At 54.4% G+C, this 18,467-nt stretch overlaps 1 protein-coding gene across 1 annotated transcript; it reads left to right on the top strand.

Annotated features, from left to right (window-relative positions):
- The first annotated feature begins 200 nt into the window (after positions 1-200).
- On the top strand, positions 201-17,983 carry CAVIN1 (caveolae associated protein 1). The gene is made up of 2 exons (XM_072028858.1): positions 201-821; positions 15,002-17,983. Exons 1-2 carry the CDS (start codon positions 402-404, stop codon positions 15,665-15,667), a joined length of 1,086 nt encoding a protein of 361 aa, XP_071884959.1. The 5' UTR covers positions 201-401; the 3' UTR covers positions 15,668-17,983.
- Positions 17,984-18,467: the final 484 nt, after the last annotated feature.

The raw sequence follows: 18,467 nt of genomic DNA, 5'->3' as shown, positions 1-18,467 counted from the left end.
TGCCTCTAGACTTCGGGTAAAGAAGAGGTTTTTGAGTTCCAGAGCTTTGCATTCCTTGCTGAGCCGTGCCTGTGTTTGCATGCAAAGCCATCGCCTCCCCTCCAACTATTTTAATCATTTCAGAAAGGGTGGGTCATCAGGCATTTGGCAGCGGGCTCCTTTTATATAGCCGAGGTGGAGTCAGCCAATGACCTGCAAGCCTGGAAAATTTTGCAGGGCAGTTTCACTGGACAGCTTTGCAGAGCTGTGCCATTTGAATTTCAGCACAGACCTCCGCACACTGTGCTCTCCATTTCTGGCGTGTCTCCCAGCACAGAGTTTAGCTGAGGCTCGGGTTTAGTTTTCCCTCCTCTCTCTCCCTGCAGTGACAGCGTCCCCGGGGCTGTGCTAGCCAAGCGATCATGGAGGATACTACTTTGCAGATCATCGAACCACCAACCGCTTCCGAGGCCTCGGAGGAGCAAACGCCCGAAGAACCCATCAAATCAGACCAGATCAACGGCGTGATGGTGCTGACCCTTCTGGACAAGATCATCGGGGCAGTGGATCAGATCCAGCTGACCCAAACCCAGTTGGAGGAGAGACAGCAAGAGATGGATAGCGCAGTGACCAGCATCCAAGGAGAGCTAACCAAGCTGACCAAGGCGCACACCACCACCAGTAACACCGTGAACAAGATGCTGGAAAAAGTGCGCAAGGTGAGCGTCAACGTGAAGACGGTTCGGCAGAACCTGGAGAAGCAAGCTGGGCAGATAAAGAAGCTGGAGGCCAACGAAGCGGAGCTCTTGAAACGCAGGAATTTCAAAGTCATGATCTACCAGGTAGGGAGCTATTCCGTGACTTCTTTATGTTCTGGCAGTGGGTGTTTTCACTCCCGATGGCTCTGACACACTGCACGGTCCACTACTCGCCCCAGTTCCCCTGACTGGCTGCTGTTCCAAAGGGAGGTGGGTCTGAAATAGCTCCCATTCATGTTTCAGTGCTGTCTGTGTGTCCTAAGACAGAGTTGCTGCATTTAACAGGGATTTTAATGAAAGCAGCGAGAACGGCCCTAAGCACTTCTTGCGAGGGACTAGGAGTATCAAAATAACCCGATTTGCTGCTTAACTGAAAAAACAAACAAACAAACAAACAAAAAAAAAAGCAAGAATGCACTGGGTTCAGAGGGGGGTCTGTGGTAAATCTGTCCACTAACGTCTTTTCTACTGAGGGGCACCATGTGTAGTGCTACGTGGAGAGCAGTAATATTTCAGATTTGGGACATGCATTTCATAACAACAAGACAGAGTAACCCCGGCATCGGGGTTAATCTCACTGGCTAGGACAGAGCCATTAGAGAAAATACAGAACAATTGCATGAGCTCATTAGTTCTTGGGTCTGCCTTTGCCATTGTGTTTGAACGATTTCCATGTTCTCGTTCCTGTAACCTGCACGTCTGGAGTCCCCTTATTGTCTAATTACTGTAACAGCTTTAATTTGCTTCATGTTCATCCCCCGTGTTAAGGGTTGGATTTTTCCTTTCATATTAAACAAGAGGAGAAGGAGGAATATGTTTCTCTCCTTTCCTGTTTGAAGTCAGTCGTCCTTGTCAGAGCAAATTCTCATATTGGCCATGAAAGAAAAGTGAGTGAAATAGTTAATGGCTCAGCTAGAAGCCTCAGGGTTAGTACTAGACAGCGACAGGGACAAACAGAGAAGTGTCTGGTGCTGATCCCGGGAAGAGAGAGAAGAAAACCAGAAAAAAAAAAAGGAAAGCATTTCTCACTACGGTGTTTGAAGGGAGAGCTGATCGTAATAGGCTCAGGAATCTAACAAGTGTGGGGCCTGTGTAACTCGCTGAATCAGAGCTTAAGCATTTGTAGTTTTATCGTGCCTGAAAGGCTGAAACACGCGAGCATATTCAGATCCTGCGGGCAACCGAACCAGCTTTATAGCTGCATTTATTGCAAGCTCTTTAAAGGCTTTTTTAGGAAGACGGACCTAACCGTGGAAAAATACGATAGAACTCTAAATGTCCTGCAAAAGCCACAAACGTTACAAAATGAGAAGAGTGAAGGGAATTGTTTAAACAAAACATTCCTTGTGGTTATGGAAATAGGTAGGAAGTTGGCAAGCTCCTGGGTCCTTTGGAAGCATCATAAATATTGGCAGATCGTCATTTTGTGAGCTGCTCATTTTGGTTTGGAGTTGCTCATCAATGTAGAGTAAAATTTGTCTTCGAATTAAAAAAAAACCACAACAACAACAACAAAAAAACCAGCTTCTAAAGGAAACCAGGGGCAAAACTGAAACTGATGCAATGAGGCCAGAACAACTTCTGAGGGAATCAGTCGAGGGGGAACTGCAGCAAGGATTTTATAATAAAATCCACGGTGGGTTTTTGATGTGTGAATACTAGAAAGAGCTAGGCAGTAAGAATATTAATGTGACTGAGTAACAAATGCTGTTATCTAGAGTACTCTTGTGCTGCGTTGCTGTGACAAAGGCAGACCCATGCACCGAGTATTTTGACTGCAGGATTAGGACCACAGGGAATCCCCTCAGCGACTGTGATGTGTTCTTGCAGTCCTCTGCAGTGTAACTGCTCTCTGCATACAACAGAAACACAGAATTTAGGAAAATATTCCTAAACTACATCAGTCTACAGCCTGTCTCAGAGCTACGATTATTATTTCTCATATAGAAAACTGATTTATTTTTCATAGCTGCATTAATCTGTAGATTGAACTCCATAAAAAGGTCACTACGAGATTGTCATTGTACGGAAACCCAGACGGTGTGGCTCAGTGTAAGGCAAAATCATCTGTCGGATGTAAGAGTCTCTCTTCCTGGTGGAAACCTTCTATTCTATGGAAGTTAAACGTTTGGGGGGATTTGGGAAGTTTTGTTTTAGGCTTTGGGGAGATTTATCCTACCTTGTTTTTTCCTGGGACAACAGCGTTTGTAGAATCTGCATCTTACTGTGGTTATGGAGATGCCAATCTTCAGAAATTTCTAACACAGGCTGACTGGGAATTGCAGGGATTTGCCAAAACAACAGGTTGCAATTTTGTGTATTGATTTATTCATCTGTACATTTTATTACTGCCAGCAATTCTAGGCATATCAATGACAAGCGTGGTACTTTGTCTGGAATTATGCAGAACAGATTATTCTAGTGCATTTAAATAGCAAAACTCGACAAGGATAGACGTGGTAGTTTTTGTGTGTACATCGTAGAGGCATTTATCAAACCAAGGATGACGTTGTGCTGCTTTACTGATATCAGACGATGCTGTTTGTTGCAAGAAGCCTTACTGATTCTCCCCAGATTACCCATTTACTAATATCTCCCTGTGTTTCAGTCTTAACAATGAAACATTTGCAGTGTATTAACAGTATTATAAAACCAACGCTTTGCAGTGGGCTCCACCCTGGGGGTTTAAATGTGGAAATTGCATTTTTTTCTTAACTGTGTCTATCATAAAAACAAACAGACTGCCAAAGTACAAAATAACTTCTGTCTAATTCAGCGTTTCGCTTCTTAAGATCCAACCACCTTTCAAAGTTTAAGTTATGTAGTCTCCTGGTAATTTAATTAGTTCTGTCATGGGGAACAATGTTATTGCTACTTCTATGCTATTGCTATTTCTAACTCAGAAAAAAATGTCTTTGGAAAGCTGTGATTAACTTCCATGTGTAATTGCATTGTCAGTTGCTGCGGATAAAAATGCAAAGATTTATTAGTCTTCTCTTTTGGACAACGAGACAAACTCGAGACACCAGATATTACATAAAACCAGCGACGGCTATTTTCAAGCAAGGTAGCTGAGCAGAACAGTCGTCATGCTCTAAACAGATTTAATATTGCACGATTCTAAGGTCTGAAGAAATAAAAGGTGTTACAGACAAATCAGCTCTTTCCAGGTTATAGATTTTTGGTTCTTCTCTCAGCGATGAATGCTGAGTCTCCAGCAGCTCTGGAAGGGACTATTTCAGGAGTGCAAATAAGACCTTTTGGCACCTTGAGAGAAGAGGTCAAACTGTATGCAAGTGCTAGATTTTGCTAGCTGTTAGCTTAGGAAGAAGTGAAAATCAAATTGTGCTTGGCTTGACCCGTGGAGATGAGCCTAAAGCACGTCTGCGTTCGTTTCAGACTTTGGGGCAAAAAGTACAGTACTGAAAATCCCATCCGCGGGGGCCTGCTAAGGCCTTAAACAGGATGTTTAATGCAAGGCATTAAACAGAAGGGTTACAGACATCGCCTGCAGCGACAGATGGAGGCACACTCGCCTTTGCCCGTTTTCTGAAATACACTCTGGCCTGGTTTTGTCAGGGGCTGCTCTGATCTCTGCCGAGGTAAGACTTTTCCTACGGACTTAGCTTGGGCAATTAGATCCTTGAGAATGAAATTAGAAAAAAAGAAAACTCCTCCAAGTTGCCACATCTTCTGGTTCTGAAAATGAGGCTACTGAAAAAAGGTGACAACACTCATGTGAACAGAAGTTCAGCATTCTTATCAGAATCAGGACTTTCCTTCCTAAAACGTTTGCTGTTGGATGACTGCGTGTGTTTGTTAGCAGCACACACAGAGCTCCTCAGGACTCCTTTTGTGCCTCCTGTCCCAGGCTCCTGCCTTGCAGAGAAATTGGGACACCAAAGTATCAAATCCGGTTAGAGTGGCTGCTAATGAAAACAAAACGGAGTGACTTCATCCCAAATATCCTGGGTTTAGACAGAAGAAACTGGGCTGGTTACTGCAGTTCATGGTGAAATAATGGGAGCCTAAGGCACAAAGCCGTGCGCTCAGACCAGGCTGTGCCTCATTCATCTGACGAGCAGCACGTGTCAGCAGTTATGTAAGCACGGGATTTTTTTCCTCCAAATGTTTTTTTGACAATTAAACCTATTCCTGTAAATGTCAAGGGTCTGCTTTTCTTACAGCCAGACGTCTGACTGCTCTCAGCCCTCAGCACACGCATTAGGTGTTGAGTTTCTAAAATGTGCCGGTCTTTTATTTTGAGGCTTATGTGGGAGCTGAGCTCTAGGGAGAGTCTGGCTCCTGATGTACGGCTTCGTTTCTATGAAATAGCAATTCCTGATGGTTTCGCAGGGTCGGAAGCTCCTGCAGGACTTCTCTGCTCATTGTTTGAACCCAGCAGCTCCTCGGAGCCCCGCAAGGAGCAGAATTTCCCGGGGAAGGGCCGGGTGGTTGCTGCAGCAGGGCCGAAAGTGACCGCCGGCAGCACAATGAGCGGGGTAGGTAGGGCTGCACGGGGAGGTATAAATAGCACAGCTTGGCTTTTTGTGCCTCCTGTGGGCCTTATACGGACGGCAGCAGTAGGATCCCAGGGAGGAGGGATGAATTTCAAACCCACGCCTTGCTGTGGAGGATTCGGAAGCCAGATCTGAGCTTTTGGGGGCTGCGATCCCCAAAGCAGAGCGTGGGGCTTGGGGTTTGGTGCCTTACAGAGCTTGGATTCAGTGCAGTTTGCCCAACTACCGGCATCTTTGCCGTGCAAATATCAGCCCAGAAAGCTGTTGTATCTTCACTTTTGTTCTGCTTTGGCCACAGAAGCAGCAAAATGAGAGGTGAAAAAATGCCAGCCCAGGGGAAGGGGGGAAATATTGTTCCAGTCATTTCCTTCAGGCTGCAGCCCCGAATTCAGCTGTTTTCTCTCTCCATGGTAAGGGCACCGTGTTGGCATCCTGATGGGCAACGATCCCTGCGTATTCTCTGCGTGTTGCTGAATTATAAGAGTCCCAAGATAATAGTTCAGAGGAGACTGTGCCTCTGAAGGATTTCGGGATGTTAATGGCTCTCATTTCCAGGGTTCTCCTCAGTGCAAATTGTCATTCTTTCTACCAAAAGACAGCTCTGGATCACGGGTTCCTCTGTTGCAGCTCGGAATCAACCTCATTAATATTTCATCACTCAGGTATTATTTATAAGCAGCTAGTGCCAGGGCTGTTTGTTTTGCTGAAACCCTTTCAGCACTACAGTCACACACTGAGCTGTGCAGCAATAAATCATCTCAGAGCAAAGGACCAGAGGTTTCTCGGCCAGTTGAGATAGGGCTAGATTCGATTTTTAGTGGCTCATAAAAATAAAACCAAAGGTAATATTCCTTCTAATCACATATTCCTCTCGCAGGCATCTCTTGTGCCTTCCAGCAGTGGATCTGAGCATTTGTCACCGTGTCTGTGATGCCAGCAGGGCCGCTGCACTCAGCAGAATAACCCAGAGCAGAATTTGCCCGCTGTGCTCACTGGGCAAGGTGGCTGGTGTGCTCGTTTCCAGTGAGATCGCGATTCATTTTCCCAGTCGTAAGCTAGATGAGAGTGTTTAGCAGACACAAATCAACCCATCGAGGCCACGTGTAACCCAGTTTGCAGGTCTGGGATTAGAAGTCAAAAGGGTTCAAGAAGCTGGTCTGTGCTCAGCCTGCGCCCCCTCGCTGGAAGGGAGTCCGACCAGTTGGTGGAGGCTGCTTGGTGTAACGGCCCTGCAGGACACTGGAAGGGATGCGAGCATCATGCATGAAGCAGTGTTCCCACATATTATCTCCCTTTCTCCCATTTTAGTTGCTCTTATGCTTTGGAGTAACCACGACGTGCTAGTTGGCAGGCTTCCCCTGCGTCCTCCAGCATTACTCACAGACAGGCTCTGAGCTGCTCGCGGCTGAGTCAGAGCGCGCTCGCTCCAGCCCAGCTCCAGGCAGGGCACGCTCCTTTCTGCAGGGCTCTGCGGGTACGAGGAGCGAGAGGCTAACCTCCAACAGAGCCATTTTTCCAAAAAACTCATTGTTTTTTTTTTCCTGCGTCTTCGTGGAAGCTGCTTCATGCTCTGCTGCACTGGCCAGAAGCACAAAATCCTGTTTGTAACCAAGCAGTGAGTAGAGATGGATGCAGTTTCCACTCTGATGCATCTGTGACCGGCACAAAGCATGGTACTGCCTCCTAGGCTTTGAGGCAACACGCTCAGCCTTCTTTTTCCTGTTTAGGATAACGTTGTCCTCTTAGTTCTGGAAGATTTTCTGCAAGTTATGAAGTATCTGAGGAATCCTGCCCAGCGCTGTCCAGCTGCGAGATAAGACAAAGACCAGAGACAAAGATGCTCCGTGTCAGTTAGGGAAAATCAGATATTTGGAACAAAAAGTCTCAGGATGTTTAGTCTGCACCTGGCACGTGAGGATGCAAATGTCAGTATCAGCACCGATCCATCTGCCTATCATCTGCAAGGCAAGCCCCATCTTTATTGGTTTGCTGTTCAGAAATAGGTCTGGGGTTATTAATCAGCTGGGACAGGTTTATCCGGGAGGAGCCAGTTGTGCAAACAGCCTGATAATAGAATCAAAACGTTTTTCTTCTGACAGGGAGGAAAAAAAAAAAAACTTCTCTCTCCGCAGTCTATTTATTTGGCTGTTTCCTACAGACCTGCCTTTCTTCTGACTCACTGTTAGGCAAAAGCATTTTTTCCAAACACAGCCTCCTTCGCAGCGAGGACTCCCTGCACCGTTCCTCCCTGGCTCTTCACCATCAAGTTTGAACTTGCTCCAAAGCTGTACCAAGCTGCTCACTCTCACCAGCTAATGAAGAAGATACGGCCTTTTAAGAGATAACTTCTAGGACACAGAGTAACTAGAGATGCTCGCTCGAAAACGGTGCCAGAAAGATTGCACAATGCCCAGAATTACAGAGGGTAGAGCGGCTTCTGCCAGTCAGGGGGATGCTGCTTGAGAAGGAACTAGTTTATCCCTTTAACACTTATCTAATCTCAACCTATTTTGCTTTTTCCCCTCACATTTTAGAGCTTTTCCTTGGTCTCAGCAGCATCGTTCTGGTAACTTCTCACTGCAGCGCTCAGTTGTCTTCTTGCAAAGGATTCAAAGCTTCTCTTTTTCTGGACCTCTTGTGACACTATTGGAGATAAAATCCATCCGACTTTTGGAACGTAAGAGTCAAAGCCAAGCTCGTTGCATTTGGAGGGGTTTATTTCACATGCCAGCTGCTCCTAGGTCTGCTGAGTGGCCACCCGCTGTCCCCAGGATGTGTTTAGCAAACGAGAGAGGTCCCGATGTTGCAGGGAGCGTGTTTGCTGCGTCGCTGAGCGGAGCTGGCTGAGCTGCTGGGCATTGTCCAGTCGGTTCAGGGCATTGTCAGTGCTCTGACAAAGCCGGGTGGATGATTCTGGAAGCACACACGGCTTTTTCCATCTCTCCAGCCCGTGTGTTTGAGTTAACAACTACAGGCTTTTACAGCCTCTGTCTTTTCAGAATCTCACGCATCGAAACAAACTCTGCTTTCGGCTACACCCCAACGAAGTGGGGATGTCTCCAGCAGAACTTACCTCAAACCACTCTGAACAGCAGTGCAAAAAGAGAGCAGAATCTGACCTGAAAGCAGCGTTTAATCACACAATTCATGCGAAATCACAGCAGGGATTCTGCATTTCCCAGGGCTTGTTGTGAGGTAGAGGAAGATACTCTTCTCATAAATCTTTGCTGATGTCTTTTCTGTCACATTTTGCTGCCTGCCTTCTCCCTTGGCTAAATCCCGCCGTGTCTTTCCTTTCTGCCTGCGCTTACACTAACGGGGTTATGTTTGTTGGCAATATTCCTAACCAGATCGGCCAGCGGGGAGACAGTAAGTTTTTCCACTGTGGTTCCTTTCCACCGGCCATTGAAATGCCGTTTTCCTCACCTCAGCCCGCGAAGATGCAGAGCGTGCCCTGGGAGCCTGCGCCAGGGACTGCCCTCTGAGCCCTCTCCAGGAACGCTTCCCTCCGCCCGCGCTGCCCAAAGTGCCGTGGCTCAACCCAGCAGAAGACAAGGGAGGAGGCAGCAGTCTTAGGGCCTCGGAGGAGAACCCCTGAAGATTGTTTTGAGCCTCTTCTGAACCTCTGCAAGCTGCTAATTCCAGCGCTTTCACCTTCCCCGCCTAGCTGAGGCTGCTGCAAGCCTGCAGACCCGCAAGGCTGATCCTTGCAGCTGCCAGAAGTGCCTCTGCTTGTCGACTAATCCGCTCGCTGTTCGCTGCATGCTGCTGCCAGTGTTAGGACGGGAGCTGAGGAGCTGTCGTTTTCTCCCAGGCATTACAGGACTTCTCTCATGCTACCTCTGCCGTCAGGGAGGGAGGCACTGCCGGACGGCTTGCACAGAGGGCTTGCAGCCAGGTGCTGTTGGCCCCGTTCGTTGTGCTGGGGCTGGGCAAATCCTTCCCGTTTTCTGAGCCTTGTTTTCTCCCTCTGAAATCCAGACCTGATCATACCGACCTCCTCAGACTCGCCGTAAGGTTTTTTATAGGTGTTTGTGAAATGGTTTGGAGTCAGCTGGTGATGGTGCAGTGCCCTGCTGTGCTTCTTTTTGTTGTGTGGCTGCTGGAGAGAACATCTCAATGTCCAGCTGCCTGCACTGGGGGTGAAATTTTGTGTTTCTCACTGCTGTGTGACACGCCGTCCTGTCGGAGGGCTGTGTTGTACGGCCACTGCGTTCTGGGGGAAAGGACCAGAAAGGGAGCCAGGCAAAGGTGAACTCAGCGCAGCAATCTGGGGATCTGGCAGAAGCTGCCAGGGAAAACGTTTTGTTTTCAAGACAAGATATCTAAACTGAGAAGCAAACAAAACCCCGCAGTTATCATTAGTGATACAAAAGGAGTCTGAACGCAATTGTCTCCCACGTAAAAGCCTTTGCCAGCAAGGTGCCGAAAGAAGAAAGCCCAGCCTTCCTCTCTTCCATGCAGGGCATCTTTAGGTCCCCGAGCTCTCCTAGGTGACCACCAGGCATTGCTGATACGCAGGATTACCCGAATCCCCCTTCCCTGGATGCTGGTGGCAGGTCAGCCCTGCAGAGCATCCTCAGAGGGAGCAGGTCATGCTGCTGTGGGAGCGCACAACTTTTACTTCTCTGGCAGGGCTCAGCCTGACCTGGAAGGCTGCCTTCTGCCCAGATGCTTGTAATTCCTCCCGCAGCCTCCCCCGGGCCACAGCTTGTCTGCCCTGCCCTGGGTGGGCAGGGGAAGGGCGCAGGGGGTGCAGGAAGCCCAGGCTCAGCCACCGCCAGCCAGAATTGGCCCCTTTTGGTCACAGGAGGATGGGGAGGGGATGCGAGCGGGTCGTGTTCTGCATGTTCCAGCTGCATGTCGACCAAACCCAACCCCGTGTGCTCTTGCAGTTGTGTAAAAATAGCTGAACGAAATGAGTTGCAGATGTGATTAGCATGCGCGTGTGAAAAATGCCTCAGTCCTTCCATTAAACCTCCGAACTGGAGATCGGACCGGCTGGGAGTGCTGGGGCTCTTTTTTTTTATTTTATTTTTAATTTTTTTTTACATGCTGATAAAACGAGCCTCTATCCAACAGCAATCCAGGGGCCCTTCAGGAGCTTCGGGAGCGTTCCCCAGGTCTGTTGGCGATTCCGCAGCCCTCCAGGAGCTCGGCGGGGCTGGGAACGCGGCTCAGTTTTGTGTCTCGTTGCCCCGCGGGTGACAAGGACAGTGTTTACTTGTGTTGTGGCAACCAGGAGGAATGTGCAGGGCACGAACGGGCCGGCGGCTGACTCACTGCGAGGGAACTCGGGCTCCAAAACCGAGTCAGATAAAAAAGCCCACTTAGAGGAGCAGAACGGAGATCGAGCAGCTTGGAACCGCTTGAAGCAGAACCAACACGGAGAGCTTCAGCCCCCTGCCAGCTGGCAGCCAGCTGGGGACGGTGCACGAGCCCCTCCTGGGTGCCCCCGGGTCTCCAGGCGGGCAGGCTGCCGGTCCCACGGGCTGTGCGAGCGGGCAGGGAGCATCCCAAAGCGAGCTGCTTCCCCGGGGAGCTCCATGCTGAAGGGACAGTGTGGCCACACGTGTCAGATTTGGGGTGGCAGGCTGTAAAGGGGGACAAGTAAAGTGGAACGGGCAAATCGGAGCTGGAGCTGAACCTTTCCGTGGAGCACATCGGGTTGGAAGGAGCTCGGTGCTCGGTTCAGCACATGCACCAGCGCACGGTGCTGGGCGTACCCGTGCTGCGTGCACAGAGCGGGAGGATTTCTGTTGTCTCGGGAGAAAAATCTGCTGCGAAATCTTGTTTACCCGCTGTCTTTGTGCCAGCTGGCCTCAGGCTGCCTCAGAGACCAGGGTTGGTTTGCATCTGGCGATGGGGAGGGGGCGTTCGAACACCCCACCACGCACAGGGATGCCAAGAGCCAGGGCTTTGGGCTCGCCCACTTCAAGGGTCAGCGTTTTCCCAGTAAAAATAGAGCGGTTGGAATGCCTGCTGGTAAAAATGTGGCTCGTCTGGATGGGTCATGAGCGCAGCAAAGCGCACGCAGCACCGAGCCTTGCCCTGAGCAGGGATTTGTGCGGCAGCCACCCATGGACCCGGGATGGTTCCCGATTGTTCCTGCAGATCCCCATTGTCCCTCGCTGCTGTCACGGTGTGGAGCAGGGGGATGTCAAGTCGGGAAAGCGACCCAAATGAAATGCTGCTGAGAATCCAGCAGCTGTCCTCCAGCTGGCTATCTACCAGGTCAGGCTGAAGAAGAGAAAGGGGAAGAAATGTAGGAATTGTACCAGAAATCATAAAAAAGATGTCCTGAGCCCTCAAGTTGGCCTGAAGGCCCTGCAGTGGGCACGGTGCCCCCTGGCCACCCTGGCTTCATTTTCAGGCCCTGCTGGAAAGGGAACGGGGGAGAATTGCAAAGGGTTCCCCAAACACAGCTGGAGGTGAGCTCTAGGAAACGGCCCAGGGTTGGGGTTGGGGTGTGGGATCCTCCTTATGGAGAGAGCTCTGCGGAGACTGAGCAGGAGGGTGCCCCGAGAGAGGTGCAGAGGCTGAGTCCGCAGCACCTCTGGGCTGTAAATGGGTACGGTCTGGGGGTATTAGGGTCAAATTTGGGAATTAGGCAGCTGCTCTTCTCAGAGTGCAATGGGATGGGCTGCCGAGAGCGGCACCTTCACCCCAGCTCCGGAGCAAGGCTGCCCAGGGGGAACCGCCAGGGCCACGAGGGGAGCAACTTGCGGTGGGTGTCGGGAGGGACATCACAGCTGCCTCTGCAACCCGTTCATCGGAAAAATTCAGTGAGAAGACAAAATTGGATGGTCCCAACACCAAGGAAGGCGGTGATCTTACGTGGCAGGCGTGGGGGCTTTGTGCTGGTGTTTCTTTTTGGACGCACATGCTCTGGAGTTAACAAGGGGCCGATAGGCATCGCAGCGCGCAGGATGTGGCCCATTTCCAGTGACAGTCGTGCCAGGGGGAGCAGGGGATGCCTTTGTTCTGGCTCATTGTGTTGACACGGAGGGAAGGAAGTGCTGGAGTTCCTGATGTTCTTGGCTCCGTGGGGCCAGGGGCTGCGCGAGTCTCGGGGATTGCTCCAGCAGGTGTTGTTGTGGAGGACGTGGTCCCTGCTTCCTAGCGGTGGGAATTTACTCTGGCCTGACCCGGCTCTCTGGAGAGCATGGGCATTGTTTTCTCCTGGAGCGGAGAACCAAATGGAGAAAACACATGTTGGCTGCGTCACCTTAACCTCCAGAAATCATCTGAGACCTGAGCCGAGGTTTCGGGGGGTGAAGAGCCTTGTCCGCTGCAGCTTTCTGTCCAAATAAAATCCAGGAACGGGACCCCAGGCGTCGCACTCTGACCACAGACACTGCGACCCCGCTCGCCTTCGCTGAGCCAGCTGCTCCGTGGCACTGACTTGTCACCGTTCACACCCTTGTCCTCAGGTCCCCTCTCATTTCTAGACCTGCTTGCCCAAGGAGCAGCGCTGTTCTTGGGGGAAGAATGAGAAAACAACCGAAAACATCCGACGCTCGCATTCCATCGGCGTGGCGTGCGAACACGCTGTCCCTTTTGGCACCGCACGAGGGGTCGCGACGTCCCCAGCCACCGCGGGCCCGCCGGGCTGGCGCAGAGACAGCACTGAAGAAACCTGCACAGAAACAGGTCTGGGACCTGTCCCCAGGGGCTGTTTTGATGTCCTGGCCCTTGACATCCGCGTGGCTCGTTGGCTTGCGGTGCAGTGGCCACAGCCGGTGTTGTGCTGGGCCCCCTGTCCCCTCCAGAGCTGAGTGGCACCCGGGCGTCCTCCTTTCCCGTCCTCTTCTCCAGCTCTCAATCCATCAGAGTCCTCTCCAGATCTCAGCCCCGCTGAGTTTTCTCCCAATCTCAACCCCGCAGACTCCTCTCCGTGCACGCTGGGGGTGAGGACAGGCCGTGCCTCCTTGCTGCTGGCTTTCTGGCAGCGCTCGGCTCGCTGCTCCCCGCCTGGCCCTCCCAGCTCCATAGGTTAAAACAAACTCGGGCAATACATTTCTGGTCCGTGGGCTGCAGCCCCGCAGCTGCGAGGCTTTGTACAGTGAGGGGCTATTTCCAGCCTGCGCTGGGAACACCGAGGTGATTCATTGCGGCAGGGCCGCACGCTATGTGCTGCTCGGATGAAAACCAATCCCGCCCCAGACCTGTGCCCCTCTCCTGGCCCGAGTGCCTCTCCTGGGCACACGCTTGTCCTCTGCCACGGGGATCACGGACTTGGCTGACCCAGGGGAGCGGAGAAGCTGAATGAATTTGCCTCCTGGCCCCAGCAGAGACCGCGTAACCCCGCTGTGCCGCAGGACCCGTTGCCTCTGCCTCCGTTGGATGCAGGCTCAGACAGAGCCCCGACCGACCTCCCCAGCGCTGAAATGGGAAAAACAGGGCTGCAGCCTCCGTCCCGGGGGATGGCCCAGCCCCACATCTGGATCCCTGCAGGTCTTGGGAAAAGCTGAGCGCAGACCCAGGGGTCGAGGCCAGGCTGGGCGACGTGCCCGGGTGCCCGGGGCTGGATTGTGCTGCCACCTGCAGCCCAGCACTGCACTGGGGTGGGCACTGGGAGAACTGGGAGGAGAAGATGAGCTGCAGGAAGGGTTTGGGCTGATGGGGAGGGGAAGGCGCAGGGGAGCACAACGTGGCAGAGGGGCTGTGGATGCTTCAGCAGCTTGTGTAAGAGCTGTGGCTGCAGCCTGTATGCCTACCGGGCAGACAGCTCACATCCTTCACCCTGGAGGGGTCCCAGCCAAGAGATCAGGGCTGGAAAGGCAGGAATGAGGCAGGAGCCCTGGGTTTGGGAGCTTTCCGTGACAGCTTCCCAGTGCTTCGATGGCTCCAGCTCCCAGTCTCTGCTCCCACACACGAGTGTCATTGCTGGGAGCTTCTTAGGTGCACAGCGGAGGTGTAATTTGCTCTGGCACGCTGAGCTGTGAGCTGCAGGGCTAGAAATAATGCCTGGCAGTTCCTCCCGGGCTCGTGCTGCCCGTCTCCATCCCTCTTTTGCTGCAGGAGCCCTGGGGCGGGGGGGAAGATGCAGCCCCAGAGCCGCAGCAGCAGCAGCGTGTGCCTTGCAGGGCAGCTCTGCCCTGCCCTGCCTGCAGGTTTGTGCAGTTTTCGGGGCGAGCAGCCAGGATTCCTGGGCTGTCCCACTTGCTTCTTGTGAGGGAGAGGGATGGCGTGCAGCGGGAAGCAACTGGGAGGCTCTGGCTTTGCCCTGCTGTTTGCAGGGTTAGGGATTCTCTGTGGCTTGTCCTGCTGCCTCGTCCTCCCCATGCCCCTGTCCTGCGGCGTGGGCTGTGGGCAGAGCAGCCTCTGCGTGTGGGGATCTGAGCAGCAGCCGGAGCCCGTCGGATTCAGGGGCTCTGGGATGAGGATGAAGCTGCAGGGACGGGGCTGTGGCAGGGGCAGAGGAGGAAAGGAAAAGTCTCCAGTCCCGGTGCTCGCCTGCCTCCTCTCGCCCAGCTGGGGTGAGTGATGGGTTTGGAACCAGCCCAGCGTGTGGAGAATGGTGCACGGGAGCTGGAATACAGCAGAGCCATAAGATGCAGTGGGACAGAGCTGATCCTCTTTGGAGTCATTTATCAAGTGATGGAGAGGATGAGCCCGGGTTGGAGGCTGCCTGGGTTTGTTCAGCCGTGAGTTGTCGCTGTGCTCGGCAGCACCACGGAGTGCAGCGGGGGCTGGCGAGGCTGGGTGCGTGTCTCACTGGCTCCGCTCTGTGTCTTGCAGGATGAAGTGAAGCTCCCATCGAAGCTGAGCATCAGCAAGTCCCTGAAGGAGGGTGAGAAGCAAGAGAAGGAAGGCGAGGGTGAGGAGGTGCCGGCTGGCGAGGACCACGCGGAGGAGGATCACATCCAGCTCTCCTCGGATGAGGAGGTGGAGATCGAGGAGATTATCGAAGAGTCGAGGGCAGAGCGCATCAAAAGGAGTGGCATGAAGAGAGTGGATGATTTCAAGAAGGCCTTCTCAAAGGAGAAGATGGAGAAGACTAAGCTCAAGACCAAGGAAAACCTGGAGAAGACCCGCCACAACTTGGAGAAGACCCGCCACAACCTGGAGAAGAGGATGAACAAACTGGGCACCAAGATCGTGACTAACGAGAGGAGAGAGAAGATGAAGACCTCTCGGGACAAGCTGCGCAAGTCCTTCACCCCCGACCACACCATCTACGCCAGGTCCAAGACGGCCGTCTACAAAGTGCCGCCCTTCACCTTCCACGTCAAGAAGATTCGGGAGGGCGAGGTGGAAGTCAAAGCCACGGAGCTGGTGGAGGTCGGCGGAGAGGAGGGAGAAAACTCGGATCTGATGCGTGGGGAGAGCCCCGAGATGCACACGCTGCTGGAGATCACGGAGGAGTCCGACGCGGTACTGGTGGACAAGAGTGACAGTGAGTAGCACCCGTGGCAGCGCGGAAGGGTTGCGGACGGACGGCTGACCACGGAACCAGTCACCTGCTGAGATCTCTCCACGCCCCGGTGCCCCGGGGGAAAGTGTACACCATGCCTCTTTACTACCCCGCAGAGCCGACGCCAATCCCCTGCCTGCTAGGACGAGGTGTATTTTATATTTTAGTTTTAGCACACAGGAACACTAGGAACATGGGACTGTTTTTTGTTTTTTTTTTTTTTTTTTTCTTACACACGTCAAATCACCCTCGGAGACCATTCCTGCCACAGGCTGCGTGAGAGCCTTCCAGCCACCGGCCCTGAAGACGAGCCCTGAGCGACGGGGACCCAGCTGGAGAGAGTGCTAAAACCAAGATAATACCGGCTGTACACCTGGAAAACCCAAGTGCCTCTGAGAGCAAAGCCCTGGCGTCAAGAAAGCTTCGTGCCAAGCCCCCTGCCCAGCCCACCGCACCCCAGCTCCCCGCACCAGGCTGAGCGGCCACCTCTGGGGGGAGACCCGAGCAAATCCTGGGGGTTTGCAGAGCGAGGGCGAAGCCCCCGTGGCACGCAGGCGGGTCTGCTCCGCTCTCCCCTCCCGTGGCGGTGCCAGGACAGGCTCACCACGAAGCCACCACGTCCCCCAGACCCCTCCTGCCGCTGCTCCCTGCAGCGCTGCCCTTGCAGGGGCAGGGTGGGCGCACGCTCCCGTGCTTGGGGTAACGGGGCTGCCTGCCAAAACCCTCCCCGGGGCAGGGAGCACGCAGAGCTGGGGCGCTGCACCCCCCTTTTTTTGGGCAGCGAGGTGCCTGCTGGCTGGCTGGGGAGAGGGCGAAGGCAGGCGGCGGTGCTGGAGAACCCAGCAGCGGCTGCAATTTGTTGCCAGAAGCCATTTGGGGTGTGCCATCACCTCGACCATCAGGGAGCAGCCCCGACACCTCGAGGATTTCTCAGCCCCTGCTTCCTCCAGGGGTCCCAGCAGGGCTCAGGCTCATTCCCTCCCCGTTTCTTGCTTCCCCACCGCCGGCTTCGCTCCGTCCCCGCAGCAAGGCAGCGCTCGCATCGCACCCCGCAGCTCACGGGCACGGCCCCGGTTCCCCCGGGGCTGCCACGCTCCGGCTCTCACGCACGCAGCCAGCACCGTGGCATCGCCCCGGCCCCGCAGGAGCCACGGGGAGGGCAGGAGGCCGCTCACCCCCGGGGAGCTGCGGACACACCGGGGCTGCTCCCGGCAGGCAGGGGAGGGATGTGGGGGGCTGTGCTCGGCACCCCAAGCTCAGCACCTCCCTTCCCAGCCCGCTCCCCCCTTCCCATGCAGCGGGGACGGCTGCCGCTGGCCCCACTAAATAGATAAACTTGCTTTTCCTCTCCGCATCGTTTCCCCTCTTCTTGTCCGGTGCCCCCAGCCCCATGGGGGGGTCCTGCCCTGCTGCCCCAAGGGGATGAGATGTCTGCCCCGTGAGACCCCCGGGATGCGGGGCTGGGGGGCGGCTGCGGGCAGGGGCCAAGGTGTGTGGGCTGAATGGGGGCTGCGAGGTGAAGGCTCCCCCGTGGCAGTGGGAGCAAGGCAACCGGCTCCGGGCCCTACAAACCAACCGGCTCCCGGTCCGACAAATCCACAGGCTCCCGGTCCTACAAACCAACTGGCTCCCGGTCCTACAAATCAATGGGCTCCGGGCCCTACAAATCAACCAGCTCCTGGTACTACAGATCAACGGGCTCCGAGCCCTACAAATCAATGGGCTCCCAGTCCTACAAATCCATAGGCTCCCGGTCCTACAAACCAACCGGCTCCTGGTCCTATAGATCAACAGGCTCCGGTCCCTACAAATCAATGGGCTCCCGGTCCTACAAACCAACTGGCTCCTGGTCCTATAGTTCAACTGGCTCTGGGCCCTACAAATCAACAGGGTCCAGGCCCTACAAATCAATGGGCTCCCGGTCCTACAAACCAACCAGCTCCAGGCCCTACAACCCACCCGGTTCCGGACCCTGCAGACCACCTGGCTCTCAGCCCTACAACCCAACCAGCTCCTGGCCCTACAACCCCCCGCTCCCCGTCCCACATCATCCCCATCCCGGGGACCAGGACGGGCGGCCCCGCGTGCTGCTGCTCCCGCTGAGCCCACCATGGGCGGCTCACCACCCCCACACTCCTCTCCCCAAAGCCCCAATTATTGCGTTTTTGGTTAATTTTTAACACTTTTATTATTTTTTTTTTTAACGCGTGCCCCCCCCTCGCCCAGGGGGGGCTGCTGCCGCCTCTAACCGCTCCCTCCGGCTGCCTCCCGGCGAGCAGCCCCGCTAATAAAGCTCTTTTCTACGAGCCCCGGCCTCCCGCCTCGCTCTGCGCGCCCGCACCGGGGGGGTCCCGTCCCACCGGGGGGCACCGGGAACCCCCCCAGGACCACCGAAAGCCCCCGGGGGAGCCCGGGCAGGGCAGCCAAGCCTCGTCGAGGCTCGGTTCCCACCCCCAGGCCCCGTAGGCCTCGTGGCTCCCCGCCCCGGTGCTGCCCCGGTGCCCCGGGCGGGGTCGCTGTGGGCCCCCCCGGGTTCCCCCCGGTGAGGGCGCGGCCCCTTTAAGAGGCGGCGGCGGCGGCCGCGGGCCGCGCGCTGACGTCACGGCGCTGCCCGGAACTCAGCCGGGTTTCCCGCACGGCCGTTCCCGGCACCCTCCTCTCCCCCCCCCGCTCCTCCCTCCCTTCACCTCCCAGCGCCACCCCGCGGCGGGAGGCGGCGCAAAGCCGGGAACAGCCGCCGCGGGGCAGCCCCCCCCCTCCCCTCCGTGACGTCACCGCGGAGAAGACGGC

Source organism: Anas platyrhynchos, chromosome 28 (genome assembly GCF_047663525.1).
Source record: "Anas platyrhynchos isolate ZD024472 breed Pekin duck chromosome 28, IASCAAS_PekinDuck_T2T, whole genome shotgun sequence".
Taxonomy (NCBI): Eukaryota; Metazoa; Chordata; class Aves; order Anseriformes; family Anatidae; genus Anas; species Anas platyrhynchos.
Note: the sequence above shows the minus strand (reverse complement) of the source record. Positions and strands in the feature narration are given on the sequence as shown.

What these genes read in the sequence shown, in the direction of transcription:
- CAVIN1 (XM_072028858.1), top strand. Translation starts at nt 402, where the DNA reads ATGGAGGATACTACTTTGCAGATCATCGAACCACCAACCGCTTCCGAG. An exon ending in TCAAAGTCATGATCTACCAG is followed by an intron (nt 822 to 15,001) that starts GTAGGGAGCTAT and finishes TGTGTCTTGCAG; the next exon opens with GATGAAGTGAAGCTCCCATC.